Source organism: Mercenaria mercenaria, chromosome 6 (genome assembly GCF_021730395.1).
Source record: "Mercenaria mercenaria strain notata chromosome 6, MADL_Memer_1, whole genome shotgun sequence".
Classification (NCBI taxonomy): domain Eukaryota; kingdom Metazoa; phylum Mollusca; class Bivalvia; order Venerida; family Veneridae; genus Mercenaria; species Mercenaria mercenaria.
Window position 1 is genome coordinate 86078335 of NC_069366.1, and position 24933 is coordinate 86103267.

Below are 24933 nucleotides of genomic sequence, written 5' to 3' on the forward strand. Positions count from 1 at the left end.
TGTACTCTTACAAATGGCATCAGTCTATATATCAACAAGGTCATGGTGATTTTTCTGCAATTATTTCTTCAAAATTCCTCATTAAATGTAGAACATTAAACAAGTACTTGAAAGCGTACTTAATGCGCGAATTATCAGTTAGACTTGCTCAAGGCAATTTTATCTCACTTAATGCTTTTCTGCAATATAACAAACCAGTAAAAGCATCTTGTCACACCAAGTATGCTGATTATAACAAAAAACAAAATATCAACATTGGGAACAGTTTTAAACACAGTTTCTTTTTTAAATGAAAGTCTGTGGAATCAGCATTTTCTTTAGCCTAGCTGCCTTCTCGATGTAGTAGTCTTTAAGAGGCTTAAAATTTTGCTAGAAATGACAATAAATTTAATTGGTGTTACATTTACCGGTACCTCGAATTTGTCAAAAATACTGCGAATAGTTATTAGCATTGATAAAAATTACAAAGTTCAAGCCTGATATATTTTTTCAGACAGGTGTTCATACACCCAATAGATCTTTCATATGGACAGAGAAGCAAATCATGGGGATTTTTTTCTTTTTATTTCTGATAAAATTAGCAGACAGACCAGGCAGCTTCTACTACTGCCATCACAGGTTGCCATTCATTAAATTTCCAGTGTGCATGCACCCAATAAGACTGATGTAATACAGACACTGAATGTCGAAAACAGACATACGTATTGAAAACAGACAGTTCAAATCAATGATTAAATTGCATTGAAAGATGCACTGAACCCTGTCAGACTAGATATAGTGTTAATATAAAGGTGATAATGACGGTAAAAATCAATTATTGATAAAATTACCTTGAACGTTGCAATAAAAGGTTGTCGTGTGAAAGGTTTCTGTTTTTTCGTCTTGGTAAGAAGGCAGGAACTGATTACAGATATACCCTGAGACTCGTCATACAGAAATCCATTAAACTCGTTACTCTGGAATGAAAAACATATATATTATTATTATACCAGGTTTATATAACACCCTTTTCATAATGAGCATGTTCAAAGGCACTTTACACTGTCCAAAGGCTGCTACTCAGGGCACCAAATTCATCCTCTACAAGTAGGGACACAGATTGATCTGACCAGAGGAACAGAGTGAGACAAAGCCCCCAGAACAGAGAGAGAAAAACCCTTTAAGATACAGGCCTGTCCAGCTAATTTAATCTAGCTCTTTGCAAATAGACAGTCCGGTTCTTAAAAGTGCCCGGTGTATAGCACAGATACATGCGAAGCTGTCTTTCCAAAACTGGCCTCTTAGTTACCTGTAGGGAGACACTCAAGTGCATCTCAGAAATTTCCAGTGTCTAGACTAAATTTCGAACCCAAGACCTCTGAAGTGACAGTGAAGCTTGTTACTACTAGTCCAACGAATCACCTATACATGTTCATAATGATGATATGTACGCTCTTTGTAGTAACAGCTACAAAAAAGTTTAAGATGAAAATGTCTGTAAGATACTCATAATATTCCATCTATTTGGGGCAGTTGTAATTTAGCGTCAGGTTTTTCTCGAAGTAATTTTGGAAGATCACCCATACCATGTGCTTTAGCAGTTTCAGCAGTATCTTGGTCAAAAATGGGAACAGTTTTTCAGTCATCTATTCGACATTTTTTTCTTTACAATGACTTCCATTTTGATGATCTTTCATATCATTCGGCTTTAATTTTTGCACTCAAGTCTAACTGTCTTACAGATCTAACTTTTTACCACAATTTTTTTGTAGTGTACAACTAGAAATTTTTGACATAAATTTGGGGGAAAATGTACAATATGACCCTATAACGGCCATGGAATCAGCCCAAGAAACCTGTGAGGGTAAAGAACCAGTGAATACATGCATTGGGTAGGTGACCAACACTGATCATTGTTACATTGTTATTTAAAGTGAAATGCTGTTAAAACAGCTTTCATACCTGAAATAACTGAGTATATTAATGTTCTACCACTAAACAATAAACTTTTTCATAATCATTTCATTTTCATTCACAGAGGAAATTTCACACCATGACAAAAACAATCACATTTTAAAATTCAGGAACAGTATGCAGCCTTCCTTTTAACTCCCAAAGTTTTTTTAATGAAACTCGAAAGCTTGAAACACTTCTTGGGAAAGGGAGATTTATGAGTGAAAATAAAAGCTAGTTCAGCATTCCTTCATCTTTGAAATTTGTTGCCAGGTAAAGAGACAATAATGGCCACAGAAATACTCAAGGGTATCCACTTAAATGATATAAAATACAGAAATAGCATAGGAATGGTTCTGGTTTTAACTACTAGTACTTTTATGCAGGTTTATCACACTCCTATAATGAAAGAATAAGTTTTTTATGGACAAACAAATTTTTCTCTGTATTTTTCCAATAAAATTTTCCGAGTTTTCTATGTACAAAAAATCTTATGCATGCATGGTATTTTACAGCTGCCTAGAATAACTGTTGTATTGTAAACAAGAGCTGTCTGTAAGACAGCCAAGCTCGATTATTCGAAATATTGTCCCAGCAGCTGGAAAATATTACCCAAAAAGGTTAAATATCAAAAGAGTTTTAAGTTCAAAAGGGGACATAATTTGACCAAAATGAAGGTCAGAGTTATGGGATTTGCTGCTATCAACTAGTTTTATAACCCCGAAGGCACATGTGAAGTTTCAATTCAATATCTGCATTAGTTTTGGAGATAGTAACTTGCATGTAAAACTTTAACCAGAATTTTCTAAGTCCAAAAGGGGGCATAATTTGCCCAAAATACATGTCAGAGTTATGGGACTTGACCCAGTGAGGTTGGTAATTGATCTAGAAAAAGAAAAAATAAGTTTCAAATCTATATGCCTTTTAGTAATAGCTGTAAGTACTTGCATGCAAAACTTTAACCAGGATTTTCTAAGTCCAAAGGGGGCATAATTTGACCAAAATGAAGGTCAGAGTTATGGGACTTGCTGCTATCAACTAGTTTTATAACCCTGAAGACACATGTGAAGTTTCAATTCAATATCTGCATTAGTTTTGGAGATAGTAACTTGCATGTAAAACTTTAACAAGAATTTTCTAAGTCCAAAAGGGGGCATAATTTGCTCAAAATACATGTAAGAGTTGTGGGACTTGACCCAATGAGGCTGGTTATTGATCTAGAAAAAGAAAAAATAAGTTTCAAATCTATATGCCTTTTAGTATTAGCTCTATGTACTTGCATGCAAAACTTTAACCAGAATTTTCTAAGTCCAAAAGGGGGCATAATTTGGCCAAAATGAAGGTAAGAGTTATGGGACTTGCTGCTATCAACTAGTTTTATAACCCTGAAGGCACATGTGAAGTTTCAATTCAATATCTGCATTAGTTTTGGAGATAGTAACTTGCATGTAAAACTTTAACCAGAATTTTCTAAGTCCAAAAGGGGGCATAATTTGCCAAAAATACATGTCAGAGTTATGGGACTTGACCCAGTGAGGTTGGTAATTGATCTAGAAAAAGAAAAAATAAGTTTCAAATCTATATGCCTTTTAGTAATAGCTGTATGTCTTTGCATGCAAAACTTTAACCAGAATTTTCTAAGTCCAAAAGGGGGCATAATTTGCTCAAAATACATGTAAGAGTTATGGGACTTGACCCAGTGAGGTTGGTAATTGATCTTGAAAAGAAAAAATAAGTTTTAAATCTATATGCCTTTTAGTATTAGCTGTATGTACTTGCACGCAAAACTTTAACCAGAATTTTCTAAGTCCAAAAGGGGGCATAATTTGGCCAAAATGAAGGTAAGAGCTATGGGACTTGCTGCTATCAACTAGTTATATAACCCCGAAGACACATGTGAAGTTTCAATTCAATATCTGCATTAGTTTTGGAGATAGTAACTTGCATGTAAAACTTTAACCAGAATTTTCTAAGTCCAAAAGGGGGCATAATTTGCTCAAAATACATGTCAGAGTTATGGGACTTGACCCAGTGAGGTTGGTAATTGACCTAGAAAAAGAAAAAATAAGTTTCAAACCTATATGCCTTTAAATGATAGCTGTATGTACTTGCATGCAAAAACTTAACCAAGGTGTGACGCCGACGCCGATGCCAGGGTGAGTAGAATAGCTAGACTATTCTTTGAATAGTCAAGCTAAAAATGACCAGAGCAACAGAGTAAGATCCCCCAGAACAGAGACAGAAACCCTTCTAGATACTGGCCTGTCCAGCTAAGAAAAAATTTAAGATGAAAATGTCTGTAAGAGACTAATAATATTTAATCTATTTTAGGCAGTTGTAATTTAGTGTCAGGTTTTTCTCAAAGTAGTTTTGGAAGATTACCCATACCATGTGCTTTAGAAGTTTTAGCAATATCTTGGTCAAAAATGGGAACAGTTTTTCAGTCATTTATCCGACTTCTTTTTCTTTACAATGACTCTCATTCTGATGCTTTTTCATCTCATTTTGCTGAAATTTTTGCACTAAAGTCTTAAAGATCTAACTTTTCACCACAACCTTTTTGTAGTGTACAACTGGAAATTTTCGTCTCAATATTGGAAAAACAGTGTACTATATGACCCAATAACGGTTATGGAATCAGCCCAAGAAACCTGTGAGTGTAAAAATAATCAGGAAATGCTTCCTACCTGAAATAACTGAGTATATTAATCTTCTAATGCTTAACATTTTTTTTTCTCATTTTCGTGCACAGAGGTCATACCATGACAAAAACAATCACATTTTAAAATTCAGGAACAGTATGCAGTATTTCTTTAAATTCCCGAAGTCTTTAAATGAAACCCAAAAACTTGAAACGCTTCCTCCGAATAGGCAGATAAAGGATTGGAAATTACTGCAAATTCAGCAATTCTTCAATTTTAAAATTTGTTGCCGAGATAAGAGACAGTAATTGCCAAATAAATACTCTAGGGATCTAAGCAAATGTAATAAAATACAGAAATAGCTTCAGGAACAGTTCTGGTTTTAACTACTTGTATGCAGGTTTATCACACTCCTATAATGAAAGAATAAGCTTTTGTGGACAAACAAATTTTTCCATGTATTATTCCAAACATCTGAGTTTTCATTACGTACAAAAAATCTTATGCATGCATGGTATTTTACAGCTACCTAAAATAACTGTTGTATTGTAAAAACGAGCTGGCATGGGGACAAAAGCAAGAAAATAAACTTTTACGACATCTGCATGCCCTACAACCAATACCAGAAACAGACACAGCCTTACCATGTGCATTCTGCCAGTTGCTTCCGACACAACACAATTCCATTTCCCTCTGTGCCCCGCCCACTTCTGTATATTGGATAGTGTGGGAGTATTCAATTCGTCACAGATCTGTCAAAACGTCAAAAGAGACAAAAACATAAAGATTGTAGAATAGTTGTAATACATATAATGAGTAAAGGAGTTTATCATACTTAATACAAAGTACATTCTGTACCCCAGTCTTCTTTCCTTCATCATTTCAAACGTACTTTTGATTTCCTCGAGATTCGTATAAGAGAAACTCAAGTAATTTTAGGGATGTCACAAAGGTATTTTTTAATACTTTAGTTTATACTGTAGAATTATTTAATTTCATTGGTATGAAATTGCCTAAACACATGGGGACATGAATTTTTAACGGTATTAGTAAGACAAATTGGGTATTTTTTGGATCTATGCAACTATTAAAGTCACAAAAACAGTCCTAAGCCAGTTATAGCGATTTTATGGTATACTAAATCTTTGATATGTCATTCCTTTTAGCTCAATACAAGTGTGTAGGAGGGAAGGATAAGAGGGAAAATGTGTCTTGATGTAGCTATCACAAAGGTTGACATACTGAAGTGCTGTCAATACATAATCTGTGATTAAATTCCAACAGCCTACACTATGTTTCAAATAAAATAAATGTCCATTATTATGTTTACTTTGACCCAACAAACTGAATCCAGTTTGTATAAAAACAGGTTAAAGCCCCAGTTACCTAACAATTTCAACCCTTTGATTTTTTCACTGATAGATGTTCACCTTTGATTAAGTGAAGTAAGTAATTTATTAATATTTCATTTCGCCCCTTGATAAGTCATTGACAGGAAATCATACGTAGCCCACTCAAATTTTAAAAGTAGTCTTGTTACATTTATCCTAAATGTATACAATTCAATTCATGTAATTTGCTGTGAAGTCATTTAAATTCGTGGGCATGACATTTCGTGGTTTTGGCCACAATGGCCAGAATAGCTACTTTGTGGGGATATCAATATACTCATGGGTTTAAAATTCTGAATATAAAATGAATAGGAATTTCTCTTGTTTGTAAGGATTTAACTTCATGGATTTATTCAATCATAAAATCCACTAAAATTAGCCTCCCACGAATATTAATGATTTTACAGTACATGTTCTTTGGCAATTTAAGGCCGTTCTTTAGATAATGTATCTACAAATTTTTTAAAGCTTTCTTTTATTTCATTCAGATTTTTTCCGTATATTTAAAAGTTTTAAAAACACAGCTAAACAAATACCTTGCACTGTAGACACAAGGTGTGGTCTATACTTATATACATGTACACACATCAAGTACTGTACATATGGCTAATTCTTTTTAAATAAAACATTGAGACAGCCAACACCCAAGTCTTGGCCTCAAAATGCCACTTTTGTCAATTTTCTATGCAAATCGTGCATTTTCTATGCAAATCGTTCATCATGGAAACACAATACGGTAGATTACAATTATTCTTTAAGCAATTTTACAGGGTGTAGTGGGTGTCACACATTTCATTACCTCTAGTGATTGGACTCAATAACTGAGTCTGCTGTTATTTTGCTTTAAAGAAGTTTCTTGTAAATATGATTCAGATTAACTTTCTAAAACATGTATTTTTCTTGCTGTTCATTATATTCATAAACCTATACTTAGTGGCACATGCTTAATATTCATGCAATACACATAGATTTCATGGCGTCTAACCTTGTTCGTATAATTTCTTCTTTAAATTTCTGTTCTGCTCTGTTCCGTTCTTATTTTACAGAGAGGATACTACTTTACAATATTTGAGCCGCACCATGAGAAAATCAACATAGTGTGTTTGTGACCAGCATGGATCCAGACCAGCCTTCGCTAATGAATTCTCTAAATGCAATAGGCTTTGAAAGCAAACAGCATGGATTCTGACCAGACTGCATGGATGCGCAGCTGGTCTGATCCAGCTGTCGCAAACACACTATGTGGTTTCTCATAGCGGCTCATTTTTCTTAGAAAGGAAATCAACCCTTAAATGGATCAAAAGGACCCTAGTAAGTCATAGTGATATAAACTTGTGTCATATTCATGTTAACTCAAGAACCCTCAAGTTATTTGAATCATTAACGTAACAAGAACATTACAATCTGCAAATGTCATTTCTACTACTAACAATATTAGTTTGTGAAAATAACCGCAGAAAGGTGACAGTTTTGTATATTTCAGAAATCATATGCAAGTTCTGACTTATTACCCACTTACTTTCGGTTCTCCTTTGATGACTCAGAGGTGTAAAAAAAAATCTATCGTCATCACAATCATTGTAATTAATTTTTTTCTACAGATGCTATGCTATGGAGAAGGTGATTTCTAATCTTTTAAGCTGGACCGACCGATTCTGCTTTTGCGCGGCCAGTTGTAATCTGACCTAGTAATCCCTTTAAAGTTAATGGTACTGTCCAAATTTGAAAGATGGAATAGTCATTATAGAAATTTGGCGATAGAGGGCTAAGAATTTGTTGGAATGAAAATATTTTAGGCTGTAGAACTGTATATCTGGTACTTTTTCAGTTTTCATATCAAAATATCATAGAAAGGGCAGCCAGCTCAATGAAAAACAGACTCTTTCGTATCCATTCATGGTTGCATTTTAGCATTTATAAATGTGAAGTATGTAAACTTCAGCTAAAATGACAGCCCACAAAAAGTGCATAAGGTTATACTCATCAAATTCTTTAACGGGTGTACTTATTTTTGACATAAATCTGACAGTTTGAAGTATTTCTTGTAGATGATAAAGCTTGAATATTAACACCAAAAATCATGATTAGATTCATAATTAAAATAAAAGGTTTGATATATGTTATCAAGTTTATTAATGCAATACATTGTAAGATTTGAAGGAATTACATCCTATTTTCCCCTTTCAGAATTATTGAACTTTTTCATAGTTGGGCCATTTAAACATAATTTAATCAATTCAGCTCGTAAATTCACCTCATCATACCCACACATTCCTATTTTCGATGTAGGAACAGCAGGATTTGAAAATAAAGTTTGTTGTCTAGTGCCAGAAACTACAAATATTCATAAGAATGACATTTGACATTCTATTAACAAACTATTAATACCTTTTGAAGAGCATTGGTCTGCTAATTCCTGTACTGCCACTAAACTCAATCTGCAAAATATAAACAAAAATTTATCACATGATGAAAATATAAATGTGCAAGTTATCAACAATAAAAAAATACATATTCAAAGGAGTTCTTTTTGTGTTTTAAATCTCATTGAAAAATACCTTTTCATGAATGGTGACTTGATGCAATATGCCCGTGAATGAAGTAATGTGAAATTATTTTCTGGGTCTTTGCAAAAAATGGCTTTTACGCAGGATTATGAAAGTGGATTTCAAGTTTCGAAGATTAATATGAATAAGAATTGTATCTAATTTCATGGATTACCGCAATCATAAAATTAGTCTTCCTTGAATATTAATGATTTCATGGTATATTAAAGCTGTTTTACATGCCAAAATTGCTGAAAAATCCGAGATTGTCCAGGTATTAAAATAAAGGTCAACTTCCCAACTTTAAACAGGTGGAGGGCGTTAAATAATTTACACTCAAATCATCATGACAGACTAGCAGCCAATTAGCAACAATTTTTTAACTGTTTTTTTTTTTCTTTTTCTACAAGTCTGAGCTATTACAAGGAAGGAAATTCTGTCGATTCTTGTAGTGGAAGACCTTTGGTGTCTATCAAGACATGGCATTATTTCAGACACAATTAGTGCCCTAAGTCAGCTGGATCGCTTACTCACATGAAAGAATTCAACACATTAGGAAGGAAATAAAATAGAATGGAGAGGACAATGGGACTGAATTTCAACTTGATAATGGTAAAAAATGTTGAAAAAAAAAGCTTTAGCTTAATCAGCTTTTTTTCCCAAGGTATTTCAAACCTTTTTAATGCTCAATTACATCTGATGCAAATAATATACATGAAAACCACAAAATCTGCAAAATCTAACTTGTATGAAACTGAGGATAAAATTTCAACCACAAATGTTTAATATACATAATTATCAACCTCAAAGTCTGGTCAACCTTGAATGGTTTTTGAAATGCATAAAAATTTGTGTTTCAGCAGTATTTACCCTCTAGGCAACTTACTGTATTCCATAATACAAGTAAGTTACAACACCCGGTTTCAGTAACTTATAGAAGCATTTCGCCCATGTAACAATATTCATTTAATGTGACTTGATTCTGGATTTCAAACGACCTGTAACTTTTTCTCAGATGAAAACTTCCCCAAAGGAAAAATGAGAATGAATGCTTGTAGGACAAGTAATCCTCTCTAGGGCAGAGTCTTGAATACTGGACTGCCAGTGTCAGTCAACTGACCTTAGTTGGCAAGTCAGCATAAGAAAGTAGCTATCTGGCTAAGTAAAGATTACTGTGGCATCATTGCAAAAATGAAAAATGCTGATGAAAACCGTAGTTAATGTTTTAATCTTAGATTCTTACCCGTTTTCCAAAATGGTCATACAGACAACATCCCGGACTCCTGGATTATTGGCCTTGTCCTCAGAGAAACACTGTAAATTCCAGGAAGCTATTTTTAGAGCATTTCTGTTATTGCACTTAAAACTAGGGAAGTCCACAATAGGTCTAACTGGCTTCTCTGAAAATGGTCCTAACGTATCTAATAAGTTTTCTAGTGAACCCTTTGTATATTCGTTTGATGGGTTAATAGAACGATTCTCAGAATTAAATGAGACATCTGAATTTCTGCTAGGTATTGCACTGTTATTGTAATTTGACGATTTTTTTGACGATGAGTATGATAAACTATCTGCAACAACATTTTCATCTAACGTTAATTGTGGTTTTATTGCACTAAGTACATGATGGCCAATACCCTTGACCTTGATTAGATCGTCTATATTTGTAAACGGCCCTTTTTTGTCTCTGTATGTGACTATGTTTTCCGCTAAAGTTTGTCCGATACCTTTCACTTTCATTAACTGAAACACGTTGGAAGTATTCAGATTTATTATTTTTACAGAGTTTGCCTCTTTTATATTATTTCTTCCGCTTTCTGGCGAGTCTTTATTACTTCCATTAGAACCGTTAGTTCTCTTAACACATATTTCATTCCGTAAAGCCTCCAACCTAGCAGCACCGACACCTGACACTAGAGCTAAATCCTCGACACGTTTAAATCCCCGAATTTGTTTTCGATAGTCGATAATTTGTTTTGCCGTAGTCCTACTAATGCCTGGTAATGTCATAAGTTCCTCTTCCGTTGCGATGTTAATATCCATCTGGTTCTTAGTTACGATATCATTTGCCTCATCCAGTACCGTCATGTTAAATGTTGCACTAAGCTGTCGACGATGCGATCTTAAACTTTTAGATTTTTTACTCCCACCGTCAGAATCTATCCCACTTTTCCGTGGGATACAGCAACTGTTAACAGCACCCATATTTTTGTGTTGAAATTCACAAAAAATACTTTAAATATATGTCCATAATGTAATAAAAGGTAAAACTATCCTTCTTTCAAACTGTATAAAGCCTATTTAAATGACAGCCATCGCTGATCACGAAATGTAGGGTAAAGTTGTCAGCAGGATATCTACCTGAAATGAAGAGAACTTCATAATTTATGGTCATCCTTCCTATCAGTCAACACTAAACATAACAGTATGCATGAAATATAATTATCCCGTTATGTTGTATCCGATAACAGTAACTGCACATTCAATATGATAAACTGATTTTGCCATTTTTTCAAAGTATTGTATATAAAGGTAAGAAATCTTTCTCTGGTATAACGTTTTTCATTAATACGATATTAGCATAATCTGATATTTTTTATCAAAAATATCGGGTCTTCACCATAACTCCCGTATTTCTACATAATTATATTATGCATGTATATAAATTTCATGAATTTTGTTTACAAACTTTACACCATCTCTATTTCACACATACAGTACTATACAGTCTGATATCTTCCAGTTATCACAATGAAAATCAACCTGAATCAATCTTTAATTAGCCACCAAAGAATTTTCCATCTCAGCATAACTCAATACTAACAAAATCTGCGATCAGATTTCTCAATCCACATGAACAAACAAATGCAGTATGGTTGTTTATCATTTTATGGGAGAGTGAATGACCGATTTCGCACATATTTTATCATGATAGTTATAAACATAATTAATATACTGATATACTTGACAAATTTGGTATAAAACTGAATTTATGGCCAATTCATTTTATTACAAATAGTTTACTATAGCGTCACCTTTATAATAAAGAGTGAAACTATATCAATACCACTCTATTTTCAGTACATCATTTAGCCTGCTGCCGGCAAGTGATTTTGCCTTTGCGACCAGTGCAGACCAAGATCAGTCTGCACCTCCATGCAGGCTGATTGGTCTGCACTGTATGCTATTCAGTCTGTAAATTTTCAGTGAACACCCCTTCAAATAATAAATGGTACTGCCCAAATTGAACGATGGACAAGTCTATTCTAGAAATTTAGCAGGGTAAACGTTAACTTCAAACACTTCTGCCTCTTTACACCAGCACAGCTGTAATATAGTTCACCCGTTTCATAATACCTGGTCAATCATGTAGTCAATATTAATGGGTCAAAGACCAGCCTATGTACACGACTGATCTAATAAGCTATTTATCAATTATTGCTAAATAAACTGAAAATTTAATCATTCAACCTATATAGTACTTTCCCATACCTTTATATTAATTCCATATTTTCTTTTCAACTGTAAAGCGCACAGTTTACAACAGTTCACCGCTCACATAAACATTTATAATTTACGTCACAAATGTAAAAAAAAATGTTGAAAAAATGTAACAACTTAATAACAAACACTTCAATACAAGTTACATAACAATCAACAGTCTTACTTCTGAAATATGACTGACTGTCACAGTGTATATACATTCACCAGTTTCTCCACTGTAGTAACTAAGTCCATCAATATATGTTCAGAAAAAGAAAACCAGCAAATTTACTATACTGTCTATAAATTAGGAGGTAACTTTACTAATTAAGATCTATAAAAGGGAGATAATTGCAGATAATAATTCTCAAAAACATAGCTTTGGTATTAATTTGTTGTTGAATATGGGAATTACATATGCATAATTGCATATTAGTTTTTAATATATTACAATGACAAATCAATGAAGGAGTCACTTTTACTCACTCCCCACCCCACTTCCCTTCCCCATCCCTACCCCAGGTTATTATTTGATTTTGTAAGTCTCTGTTCTCAGTTAGTCTAGCCAAACACTAAATAACTTTAATAAAGTACAGTGAAATCACTATTACAGGTTTTGCGTTTGCATCAATCCACAAAATTAAATTCCAAAGAACAAAATGAATGAAATTCCTATTGCTTAAATATCCAGAAATTCATGCCCCTACTAGAAACTTTTGTCTGAAGCTACAGATTTTTATGCCAATGAAATAGAATTATTTCACTTACTTAGAAAATTCACAAATCCTGAGGTAAGTTATTATACACATGTATGTGAACTATCATTCAAATCAAACATCGGATGATAACCTGTACTGTAGATAAACTCTCTTCACAATCATAGATTATCATAAGGCTGATCTAAGATATGATTCATAACACCAGGGGCATCTGCCCTATCAAAAATGCTGACAGATAAGTGTTACAAATATTCTTTAAAGGGCCTCTTCTCAAGATTTATGTTTATTTATTCTTAACCTTTAGCCTGCTGGTGGCAAGTGATTCTGCCTTTGCGACCAATATAGATCAAGATCAGCTATCATGGTCTGCCTCACTATTCAGTCAGTAAATATTCAGCGAACACCTCTTAGACTGTACATAGTAATTGCCCAATTGACGACAGACCAGTTATTAAACAAGAGCTGTGATGACAGTGCCTTACTATTCGAGAATGATGAAGATGGGTCAATATTAACATGATATTCAGAAAAAAAAATAGATTGACATACAATGTTCAGAATTTGTGGATTTCGTAAGTCTTGCACTAAATGCAATGTGAACAATTTCAAAAGTCAAAAATAGGCATAATTCAGCCAAATAGTTGTCAGAGTTAATTCTCTGCTACAATGGAAATATAATGAAAACAAAGTGTTAAAAGTTTTAAAAGCTATATGTCAAATAGTTTGACAAAACATGGATTTATGAACAGAACAGATTCAAGTCCAAAAAGTGCCATAATTCAGCCAAAATAGATGATAAAGTTATGTACTCTTTCCTACAGATATAGACTATTATACTGAATAAGTGATAAAAGTTTCAAAGCCATATATCAAACACTTTACACAAAATATGAACTGGTACGAAAAACTTAACCAAGTAGAAAGGGGCCATAATTCAGCCAAAATCCTTGATGGAGTTATGTACATTTGCCTATAACTGGTCATGGTGATGGTAAACAAGTGTTGAAAGTTTCAAAGCTTTATCTCAAAAGACTGCCAAAATATGAACTGGTACGAAAAACTTAACCAAGATTTCTAAGTCAAAAAGGGCCATAATTCTGCCAAAATTCTTGATGGAGTTATGTGCTCTTGCCTATAACTGGACATGGTTATGGCAAACAAGTGTTGAAAGTTTCAAAGCTTTATCTCAAAAGACTTTGTCAAAATATGAACTGGTACGAAAAACTTAACCAAGATTTCAAAGTCAAAAGGGGTCATAATTCAGCCAAAATCCTTGATGGAGTTATGTACTCTTGCCTATAACTAGACACGGTGATGCTTAACAAGTGTTGAAAGTTTCGAAGCTTTATCTCAGAAGACTTTGCCAAAATTTAAACTGGTACGAAAAACTTAACCATGATTTCTAAGTCAAAAGGGGCCATTTTTCAGCCAAAATCCTTGATAGAGTTATTTGCTCTTGCCTACAACTGGCCATGGTGATGGTAAACAAGTGTTGAAAGTTTCGAGGCTTTATCTCAAAAGACTTTGTCAAAAAGTGGACTGGTACGAAAAACTTAACCAAGGTGTGACGCCGACGCCGTGGTGAGTAGGATAGCTCTACTTGTTCTTCGAATAGTTGAGCTAAAAATTAGCAGAGTAAGGGTTAATATGCTTATCCTGAATTTCTGTATCATCAGTGTTCTGCATTAACATTATACTACATAATTAAACCCTTTAAAGGGCCTCTCCTCAAGATTTATGTATATTTATTCTATATATATTTATCCTTTATTTATATCTGTATCATCAGAGTGCAGCATAATTATCAAATTACATAATCTGCAGCATAAGATATCAAGATAGTCATCCTACACCCCTATGTGTAAGACAGTTTTGCCAGTTAACTGGTATAATAACGCAAGACAGAAATTTCAAACTAACTAAATGTATATGTAACAAGAACAAATATACATGAAGCACCTTCCTGGAAAATAACTGTTTTTGCAATCATGCTTATCACCTCCTCAACTTGAGATTATCAGGATTATCAGTCAGCTTACATCTCCTCAAACTCAACAAAAATTCCAAAAGTTTACAACTTCACAGAAATGCACTACATTATCTCCATTAAACCACACACATATATATATATATATATAGGTCTTTCAAGTTTTTTATTCCCATTCCGATACAGGAGATCACATTTTACAATCAGTTTTAGCCTTTTTTCCCGTTTTTTTTTCTGTTAATATCCTTTCAAATGCAGAGGCATCCCTGTCATACCATTTGCCCCTGTCAGAAATGTCATCATTAGAAGACAATTAAATTGTACACTTGTCACTTATGTTGATTTCCGTTTTTATTAGTTCCAGGTTTGAAGATTTCCCAGAGAGCATCATAATGTTTCCATTAGCTTTCCCAGAAAGAAATTAATCAATTTGTAATTAGCTCTTGGCTTATATATGGAAATGTCTTAGAATCTAGATGGAAACTAAATCTCCTGAATGTGACTTCAGCCTACAGCTAGACAAAAACAGATGTGTCCAATAAAACAGGGGATCTGCGAAAATCAGTCCATCCAAATGACTTTGATATTGTCAAGTCAATGTGAGAAGTGGCTACAATTACTGCTTGTCAGATACTTATGAGTGTATTTGACACGAAGATATAAATTTTGACTTTTGCTTCAGATTGCATAATAGCATTATCGATCAAATCAGGTACATAAATAGATAGGTCAATGTGTACATTATTCCTGATCAAATTGAAATGTAAAACTAGGGACGGACTTCTACAGACAAAAGCGAAAAGCAATATTCTATAACTATACAGTTATCTCCCCTTCTGTTGATTCCACCATTTGCCCTGTAACTTAAACATGCTGATACTTTACTGAAATCAGTCTTATCTGCTTATGATTTGCATATATTATGGAAATCCTAGTACCAGTAGTTGTACTGTTGGTGGAGTTTTAGTGCATACCAACTGGGTTTGCCAAAATTTATGCAAGTACCCTAGGTTATACAGTGTTTTTATCTTTATCCAATACTATTATTACAAAACACTTCTGAGGAAAAATGCTACAAAATGAAAGACATGACTTCAGATAATCTCACATCAAAGTTTTGGTAACACAATTATATCAACAATATGTAAGATGATACTGTATGACTACAATATAAATTATGGATATATTTCTTTCAAGGTTTTACAGCCTGACAAACACAGTACAGAACCTTCCTACATAATTTTGAATTAAAAAGAGCATTTTTTTATAATACTGCCTACAACTCAATGAATCAATTATGTTTTCTGTTTTTCAAAGTTAGAAATATTTGACAAGAAGCTTGAGGCTAAGCCCCATTAACACAACAATTCGCTTGCTTCAGCATCTATAGCTCAAACACCAGGGTAGACTTGAGCAATCTATCTGGTCCCTTACAGTTTTCCTTATGATATTTTCTATGTCTGGATCACTCAAATACCTGGATACCTGGATAACTCAAATACCTGGATAATTAAAATACCTGGATAACTCAAATACCTGGATAATTAAAATACCTGGATAACTCAAATACCTGGATAATTCAAATACCTGGATAACTCAAATACCTGGATAACTCAAATACCTGGATAAATCAAATACATGGATAACTCAAATACTTAGATACAATTCAGATACCTGTATAATTCAATACCTGGATATAAACCCAAATACCTGGATAACTCAAATGCCAGAACAACTACAACTGTTTTGGTCAACCTACTGTAACTTTTAGATATCAGTGTTTTACTCCATAATCAAATCTGAACAAATGTCTGTTAGTATTGGTTTACTACTTGATCAAAACTTGAAAGAAAGGGAAACAAGAATAAAAGATTTTCATATCTATTATTTGCTAGCAAGTTGCCAGCATGTTTTATAAAAGATTTAAATAGTTCAATTACAGTGCACAGATAATAAAATGATGCCAGTTTTGTTTAGTTTCAGAAATGATGCCAGCTAAAGTGTACCTGTTTCAGAGAAAATATTCCTAGCTCACATATTTTCTGTACAAATAGAACAAATCACTACGTTCATAGCTAAAGTCTCACACAGAAATGGTCTAGAAACAGCACTTTACCACTTACACATTCCTTCAAGAAAAGGTATTTCCATTTTATAACAGTTTCATAATATATTAAGTTCTATATAAGAGGAATTTTGATTGGAACAATACCTGCAAATATGAATGGAATCATACCTGGGAATGTAAGCAACAGGTGTTAAATCATTTATATGGCATGAGAGGAAAGTAATGTACTTAAAGAAGCAATAAGCCCTTCCTTACAACTACTTCACCGAAATGTTTCTGGCAGATCAACAGAACTCATAACAAGAGCATCTCTTATATAAGCTGCACGTACCTTATATGAAACAAAGATAGAACAAAATATCATGAAACTTGTTATTTTTATAATGCCCAACAGCATGGCATAGGATTTGAAATGGAATAGAATAGTGAAAATGCTAAAAAAAACCAACCCATAACAACATTGCAGAAATGTTATTGTCTTCATTTTAAGATAGTCTAACCAAATGGCGTTACATGCTACTTTTAAGGAAACAAAAATTAATATGCTACCCAGTTTATTGTTCAATCTTCCCATGGTTGTGTTTTTTAAACTGAAGATCGAACAATATAAATCATCATTCAAAATAACAATAAAAACCAACTTTAAAAATAGATAAAACTTCACTCAGATTTTATCCTGTTATATAATGTTCCATATATAAACATTGATCACATATTTATGAAATCATTTTACCATTTTTTGCAGTATTGTAAATAGATATGGTATTAACTAAGATCGCTTGCACTCATACGACCTTTTGTATTAAGTTTCCTGTATTTTTGCTCACTTGAATTTAATTTCATTCCACTTCATGTCCTGTACACTGTTGTTATTCTAACCATTACCCTGCTAAATTTCTATAATGAACATGTCCATCTTTCAATTTGGATAGTACCATTAGCTGTTAAAAGGGGTGCTTACCAAAAGCTACTGACTGAATGGTGAACAGTGCAGATCATGATCAGACTGCACAGATCAGTAGTGTCCAGCATGATAAGGGTTAAAAGTTCAAACCAGTACATCAAGCACTGTTTCCTCACAAAGAAAATGATGAAAGCTAAACTTCACCACAGGAGTCTGAAATTCTATCAATAAGACTACAGAAGTCTATCTTTACAAACAAGAGGACCATGATGGTCCTGAATCGCTCACCTCTTTCCACATGACCCAGTTTTGAGTATGACGTCGCTTTTTCTATTATTTGACATAGTGACCTAGTTTTTGAGCTCATGTGACCCAGTTTTGAATTCGACCTAGATATTATCAAGATAAAAATTCTGACCAATATTCATGAAGATCCATTGAAAAATATGGTCTCTAGAGAGGTCACAAGGTTTTTCTATTATTTGACCTATTGACCTAGTTTTCGAAGGTACGTGACCCTGTTTTGAATTTAACCTAGATATCATCAAGGTGAACATTCTGACCAATTTTCATGAAGTTCCATTCAAGTGTATGGCCTCTAGAGAGGTCACAAGGTTTTTCTATTTCAAGACCTACTGACCTAGTTTTTGATCGCAGTTGACCCAGTTTCAAACTTGACCTATATATCATCAAAATAAACATTCAGACCAACTTTCATACAGATCCCATGAAAAATATGGCCTCTAGATAGGTCACAACGTTTTTTCATTATTTGACCTACTGACCTACTTTTTGAAGGTACGTGACCCACTTTTGAAATTGACCTAGATATCATCAATATGAACATTCTGACCAATTTTTATGGAGACCCATTCAAAAGTATGGCCTCTAGAGAGGTCACAAGGTTTTTCTATTTTTAGACCTACTGACCTAGTTTTTGACCGCACATGACCCTGTTTCGAACTTGACCTAGATATCATCAAGATGAACATTCAGACCAACTTTCATACAGATCCCATGAAAAATATGGCCTCTAGAGAGGTCACAAGGTTTTTCTATTATTTGACCTACTGACCTAGTTTTTGAAGGCACATGACCCACTTTCGAACTTGACCTAGATATCATCAAGATGAACATTCAGACCAACTTTCATACAGATCCCATGAAAAATATGGCCTCTAGAGAGGTCACAAGGTTTTTCTATTATTTGACCTACTGACCTAGTTTTTGAAGGCACATGACCCACTTTCGAACTTGACCTAGATATCATCAAGGTGAACATTCTGACCAATTTTCATGAAGATCTCATGAAATATATGGCCTCTAAAGAGGTCGCAAGGTTTTTCTATTTTTAGACCTACTGACCTAGTTTTTGACCGCACGTGACCCAGTTTCGAACTTGACCTAGATATCATCAAGATGAACGTTCAGACCAACTTTCATACAAATCCCATGAAAAATATGGCCTTTAGAGAGGTCACAAGGTTTTTCTATTATTTGACCTACTGACCTAGTTTTTGATGGCATGTGACCCACTTTTGAACTTGACCTAGATATCATCAAGGTAAACGTTCTGACCAATTTTCATGAAGATCTTATGAAATATATGGCCTCTAGAGAGGTCACAAGGTTTTTCTATTTTTAGACCTACTGACCTAGTTTTTGATGGCACGTGACCCAGTTTCGAATTTGACCTAGATATCATCAAGGTGAACATTCTGACCAATTTTCATGAAAATCTTGTGAAATATATGGCCTCTAGAGAGGTCACAAGGTTTTTCTATTTTTAGACCTACTGACCTAGTTTTTGAAGGCATGTGACCCAGTTTCGAACTTGACCTAGATATCATCAAGATGAACATTCTGACCAACTTTCATAAAGATCCCATGAAAAATGTGACCTCTAGAGTGGTCACAAGCAAAAGTTTACGTACGGACGGACGCACGCACGCACGCACGGACTGACGGACGGACGACGGACACCGCGCGATCACAAAAGCTCACCTTGTCACTTTGTGACAGGTGAGCTAAAAATACCCCTTATATATATAAAATAAACATATATATAGGGGGTATTTTTTGTAAAGATAGACTTCTGTAGTCTTATTGATAGAATTTCAGACTCCTGTGACTTCACAAACTTTTGTCCATATCAAAGTTTAAGGTCAACATGGTATTTGCCCTCTGACTAATGTTTTACGTAAACACAAATCATACAAAATTACAAGTGGACCTTTCCTTTACTTTGATATCACAAACATCTAAACTTCACTTTGGTCGATTCATACTCCATATAATATACAGCAAAACCAAGGTGTGGGGGTGGACACTGGGGCGAGTAGAATACCCTCCATATACTGTAAAAGTCTATTTTTCGCGAGGCTTTTATTTTCACGAAATTTTGCACATTAACCTTCCCGCAAATTCATCTGTCTAGCTAAATTTCAATCTTAATATTAGCGGAGAAGGCCATGTCGTGAATCACGAATTCAGAAACTCCTGAAAAAATCAGAAATTAGAAAATCACGAAAAAACAACCCGCAAAATGTAAGACTTTTACAGCATTTAACACAAAATTTTAACGAGCTAAAAATCTCTGAGAATATACTCACTAGAATTTAACAAAGCACACTACTGGGAACACTTATATTGAAGTGCTGCAGCTATTCAACCACCCAGTTTGTACCAAAACTGAAAAGGTTGAATCAGTCTAAAAATCTTAAAAAAACAAAACAAAAAAAAACCACATTAATCCTATCTATAGACTGACAGGGAAGTCGACAGACCACAACAGGTAGCTCATATAACCTCTATAGGAATCCCTGATTGATTTGCTCCTGTAAGCCACTTTCTTCCTCTCTTTCTGATAATTAACTTATTTCCAATCTGTAATCAATATTCTCATCTGTGTCTGTCAATATATATCAAGGTAAATCTAGAGAAAATTAGATTTTTTTCACACATGTTGAGTTGAACTGTGAAGCCATGATTTCTATCACTAACATTTTGATATCTTTAGTTCCCTTCCTGGAACTATAAAGTATTCATTTATTCTTTTGTTTGGTTTTGAGTCACAGTTATACAATTTAGCTCATAATATTATGACAACTTAAAGACTTCAGTTTCTGACGATGGAGGAAGACCTCAAGGAGCCTTTCTGAGCCTTGCATGGGTGTGTCCCTGGGTAGATCCCCCAGCTTTACCTAAGCCAGTTAATTAAATGGCTTCCTCATATAAGAATTCAAAACCAAAATGAGACTTGAAACAACGTGAGGGGTAAGTGATTGGAAGTCAACAACCTTACCCACCTGGCCACTGAGGTCCTGTTATATTAGTGCATTATGCAAACCAATATTACTAAATCATGTGTGGAAAATTTTATTATCTTTATGCATATGCTCCACACAGCAAAAAAGTGACTTTTAACCCTTACCCTGCTAGATTTCTATAATGAACTTGTCCATCTTTCAATTTAGACAGTAGCATTAACTGTTAAGGTATAGGTCCATGTTTCGGAGAGAAATGTTCAAATGTCATCAAACCATAGAAAGAAAGCATTGTTTAACATGAAAATTTAACAGCGTATAAAACATTTATATTATTCTACAAAACCATTGTCAATTTACTCATATATGTATTGAATTCTGGAAAGGGACTGCATGAAGGGGCCACACTTCTGGACAGTTCAGCGCCTTTAAAAACTCACCATTTTTTAAAAGCTGTTACATGTCTTGGTTTTGATCCATTTGCAACATGTTGCAAGTGTTTAAACTTTAAATAACTAGGTAAAACATCGTTTTTGACAATTGTAATGAATAATTGTTTACATTTATTTCTTTACAAATGGTATTCTTATTTAAAAGGGGACAACTCATTTAGAATATTTTAAGTATCCAACTCTGTGGGACGGAACAGTAAAACATGTATTTGACAGATAAGTTGTGTGTCAAGATGCTGTTCGTTTACTAAAAAATCTGTTGTTTTGTGATATACTGCTAAACCTTAAAAGGGGTGTTTTCCAAAAAAGATAATGACTGAATAGCGAACAGTGCAGATCTTGATCAGACTGCACAGATGTGCAGGCTGATCTTGGTCTGCACTGGTCGCAAAGGCAGAAACACTTGTCGTAAGAAGGCTTAGGGTTACTATCCTAGTTTAGTAGTTAATATGTGAAATTTCAGCACTGGGATATTATCACAAATGCATCAAAATGAAGCTAAAAATGTAACAATTTTTGAAAATGGTGAGTCATTAAAGGAGCGAAAACTGTTTGAAAGTTTGGCCACTTCATGTAGTCCTTTTGCTGATTCAATGCATATAATTGTAAATTTACGATTGTTTTTAAAGTACATGTTTCATAATTATGTTGTTAAAGTTAAATTTAAGATAAATTTAAAACAACAATTTTGTACTATGATTTTATGTTGTTTGAATTTTTTTTTCGAAACGTGAACATACCTAACCATAAACAATTGTGATTGATATAGCCATTGTACCATCCTCATCAAATTACATTACTATAGAAAACCAAAACAGTAACATAAAAGGGCTACATTCTCTTCATACCATAAATAAATAAGTGGACAGTTTCTTTATTTAGAAGGTGGTAACTGTAGCTATTATTGGTCTGCCATCAAAGTATGATCTTGTTATTACTTTATGACCATAAAATCTTGTAAAGTGGTTAATAAGTTGATACTTAACAACACCGCAACTGACAAGGGTTCAAAGTACTTCATACTATCTTAGTATATGTTAAAGTCATAAACAGGATCGTTTGAGCACTAACTTGTGCTATATACTTTATACAAGCACTTAAGCTTCTTCAATTAAGCCCCGCATTCCATGCCATTATTTTGTTGCCTTTTTATTTTTTCTCTATCACTTTCTCAACATTTACTGGCAGAATGAACACTGAATTTACATATGCATGCAGACTTGTAAGGTGCTAAACTGTTCCTGTTTGGTCCAAGAAATCTGTAAAATAGCCATCTGCTTCTTTATTCTGCTAGATCCAGTTACACAGGTTCCCTGGGGTTGCACTGTTATGATTTTTTTTTTTACTTTGTAAGATATCTTTAAACATGTCATTGTACATTTATGGCAAAAAAAAAAAATTCTTTCCCTGTGTAAATTTTGGGCCTGTGAACAAACCTGAAAATGTATTCCTTTTCAAAATGTTTAATAAATGTTTGATACGGAAATGTTGCTTTTATGCTAAGCTATTTGGACAGTTTGTTTTCAGTCCATCCACAGGTTTAATTTGAATCTTTAACTGTTTATGGTGAGAATACTGGCCAAGATACAGTGAAACTTGTAAATTTCCTATTACCAGTTGCAGTTTTTGACTCTAAATGAAATTGGATCTTTTGAGAACAGTGTAAAATATGACTGATTTTGTCTTATATTTAACCCTTATCATGCTGGACAGGATTGTATCTGCCTTTACAAACAGTGTAGATCTTATCAGCCTGCACATCCATGCAGTCTGATCATGATCTGCATTGTTCACCATTCAGTCAGTATCTTTTTGGTAAGTAACCCTTTTAACAGCTAATGGTACAGTCCAAAACTGAAAGATGGACAAGTTCATTATTGAAATTTAGCAGGGTAAGGTTTAAAGGCAAACCAACGAAAAAGCTGTTACAGAAAAGGAAGATCAAAATGCCATAAATGCCAAGTTCTGATCACTTGAAACCCTAAATAACAATTTGCTCATCCTCTTGTAACCTGTGTCTTATTGTATTATATATATTTAAACATGGTAAACTGATTTTTTTTTCCAGTTAATTATTTGACTGACACAATTTTTTTACGACTGTACTTCAATGCCATTGCTGAATGACTTAACACTGCTTCCTTTTACGTTTGGTTATTCACAATGATAGGAAACATCGCCAAACATGTACAATATTGTTCTAGCAGCTTTTGACCGCAAGATAATTCTTCCTTATTTATTATAAATGTAGTGTTACAAATTCACAATTCATTGTGGTCAATTACATTAAGCAAAATTTTCTGATTTTTCATTGTTCGCATATAATTCTATTTGACACATAATTGATATACAAAAGGGTCCATTACATACAGTTAGATCCTACAACATTAAATTGTTCTGCAACGTTTTGTAATTACCTCCCTTTTAAAAGTATTTAAAAAAGCCAATTATTTCAAATGATTTCTACATAGTTTCTAGTTTTACATAAATTTGTTTGTCTTTGACAGATATTGGCCTATTTCAACAATCTGAAACAAAAGGCAAGTTTGATACTGTATAGCTCCAGAATTTACTTTTTTCCCCCAGTCAACCAAGATAGGCAAGGGGACGAAATAATAATTAAGTCTAGTGAATTTTGGCTAAATATGAAATTATCAGTGCAAATCTTTGAGGAATGAAGTACGATCGATTTTAAATTCATATCAGTCAGTAATAAAACATAATAAATATTCTTATGTTGAAGTAACTTTGTCTTGGTTGTACAACCAGGATATTATATAACCAAATTTTAGGAATAGCGATTTTATTTAGCACTCCCTGAACATACATGTATAACTTTAAAATGATCAGATATTAAACTTTTGAACAAATCCATGACTTGACCAAAAATCTGATCAAATTTGTAAATTTTATCTTTAAATAAACATTTATATACAAAATGTACCTTTAAACATTTAAACAGAGTTATCCATACTAAAGTTTAGAATATACCTTTAATTTTCTAGGCCACAAAATATCTTCCACATCAAGCCAAAATAATTACAACAATTACGTACATCAATCATTTTTTATGAGAAACAATGTCTTACCTGTATTTAATGATTTCAGTTTCAACTAATTCCTCACTAACTCTGTATTACAAATGTACCTGTCAAGGAATTCACCAAGTTTCGGTTTCTCCACTGAATACAATATAACTTTACCAAATATTATAACGTTTAGTAAGAAAAACGCACTATATGATTCAGTGCACTCTACCTATCAATTATTTATGCATCCTTAGTGAAGCAAATAAAAATAAATCAACAACAAAAAATGTTGGAAACATAAGAAATCACAAAAAATGTTGGCAACATAAGAAATCAATCAGAAATTGATATGTACCAATAACACAGTGTTTCTATAAAATACTATATATTCACTCTGGACATCATTAGATTATGGTGTTACATACCACACTGTGTCACTTGTGTGTGGGAGGAGGTAATTATTGGGTGGGATATTCAAGTATACCAATTATGTAAACACCTATTTTTTTTTTGT

At 33.6% G+C, this 24933-nt stretch overlaps 1 protein-coding gene across 1 annotated transcript in view; it reads right to left on the reverse strand.

The window, feature by feature from the left end:
* LOC123549884 (endonuclease/exonuclease/phosphatase family domain-containing protein 1-like) overlaps positions 1 to 24933 on the reverse strand; it is a 42809-nt gene that overhangs the window by 11265 nt on the left and 6611 nt on the right. The window contains 5 exon segments of the mRNA XM_053546542.1: positions 831 to 956; positions 5219 to 5326; positions 8354 to 8366; positions 8368 to 8403; positions 9755 to 10872. Coding sequence (XP_053402517.1) covers positions 831 to 956; positions 5219 to 5326; positions 8354 to 8366; positions 8368 to 8403; positions 9755 to 10716 — 1245 coding nt within the window. The 5' untranslated portion in view covers positions 10717 to 10872.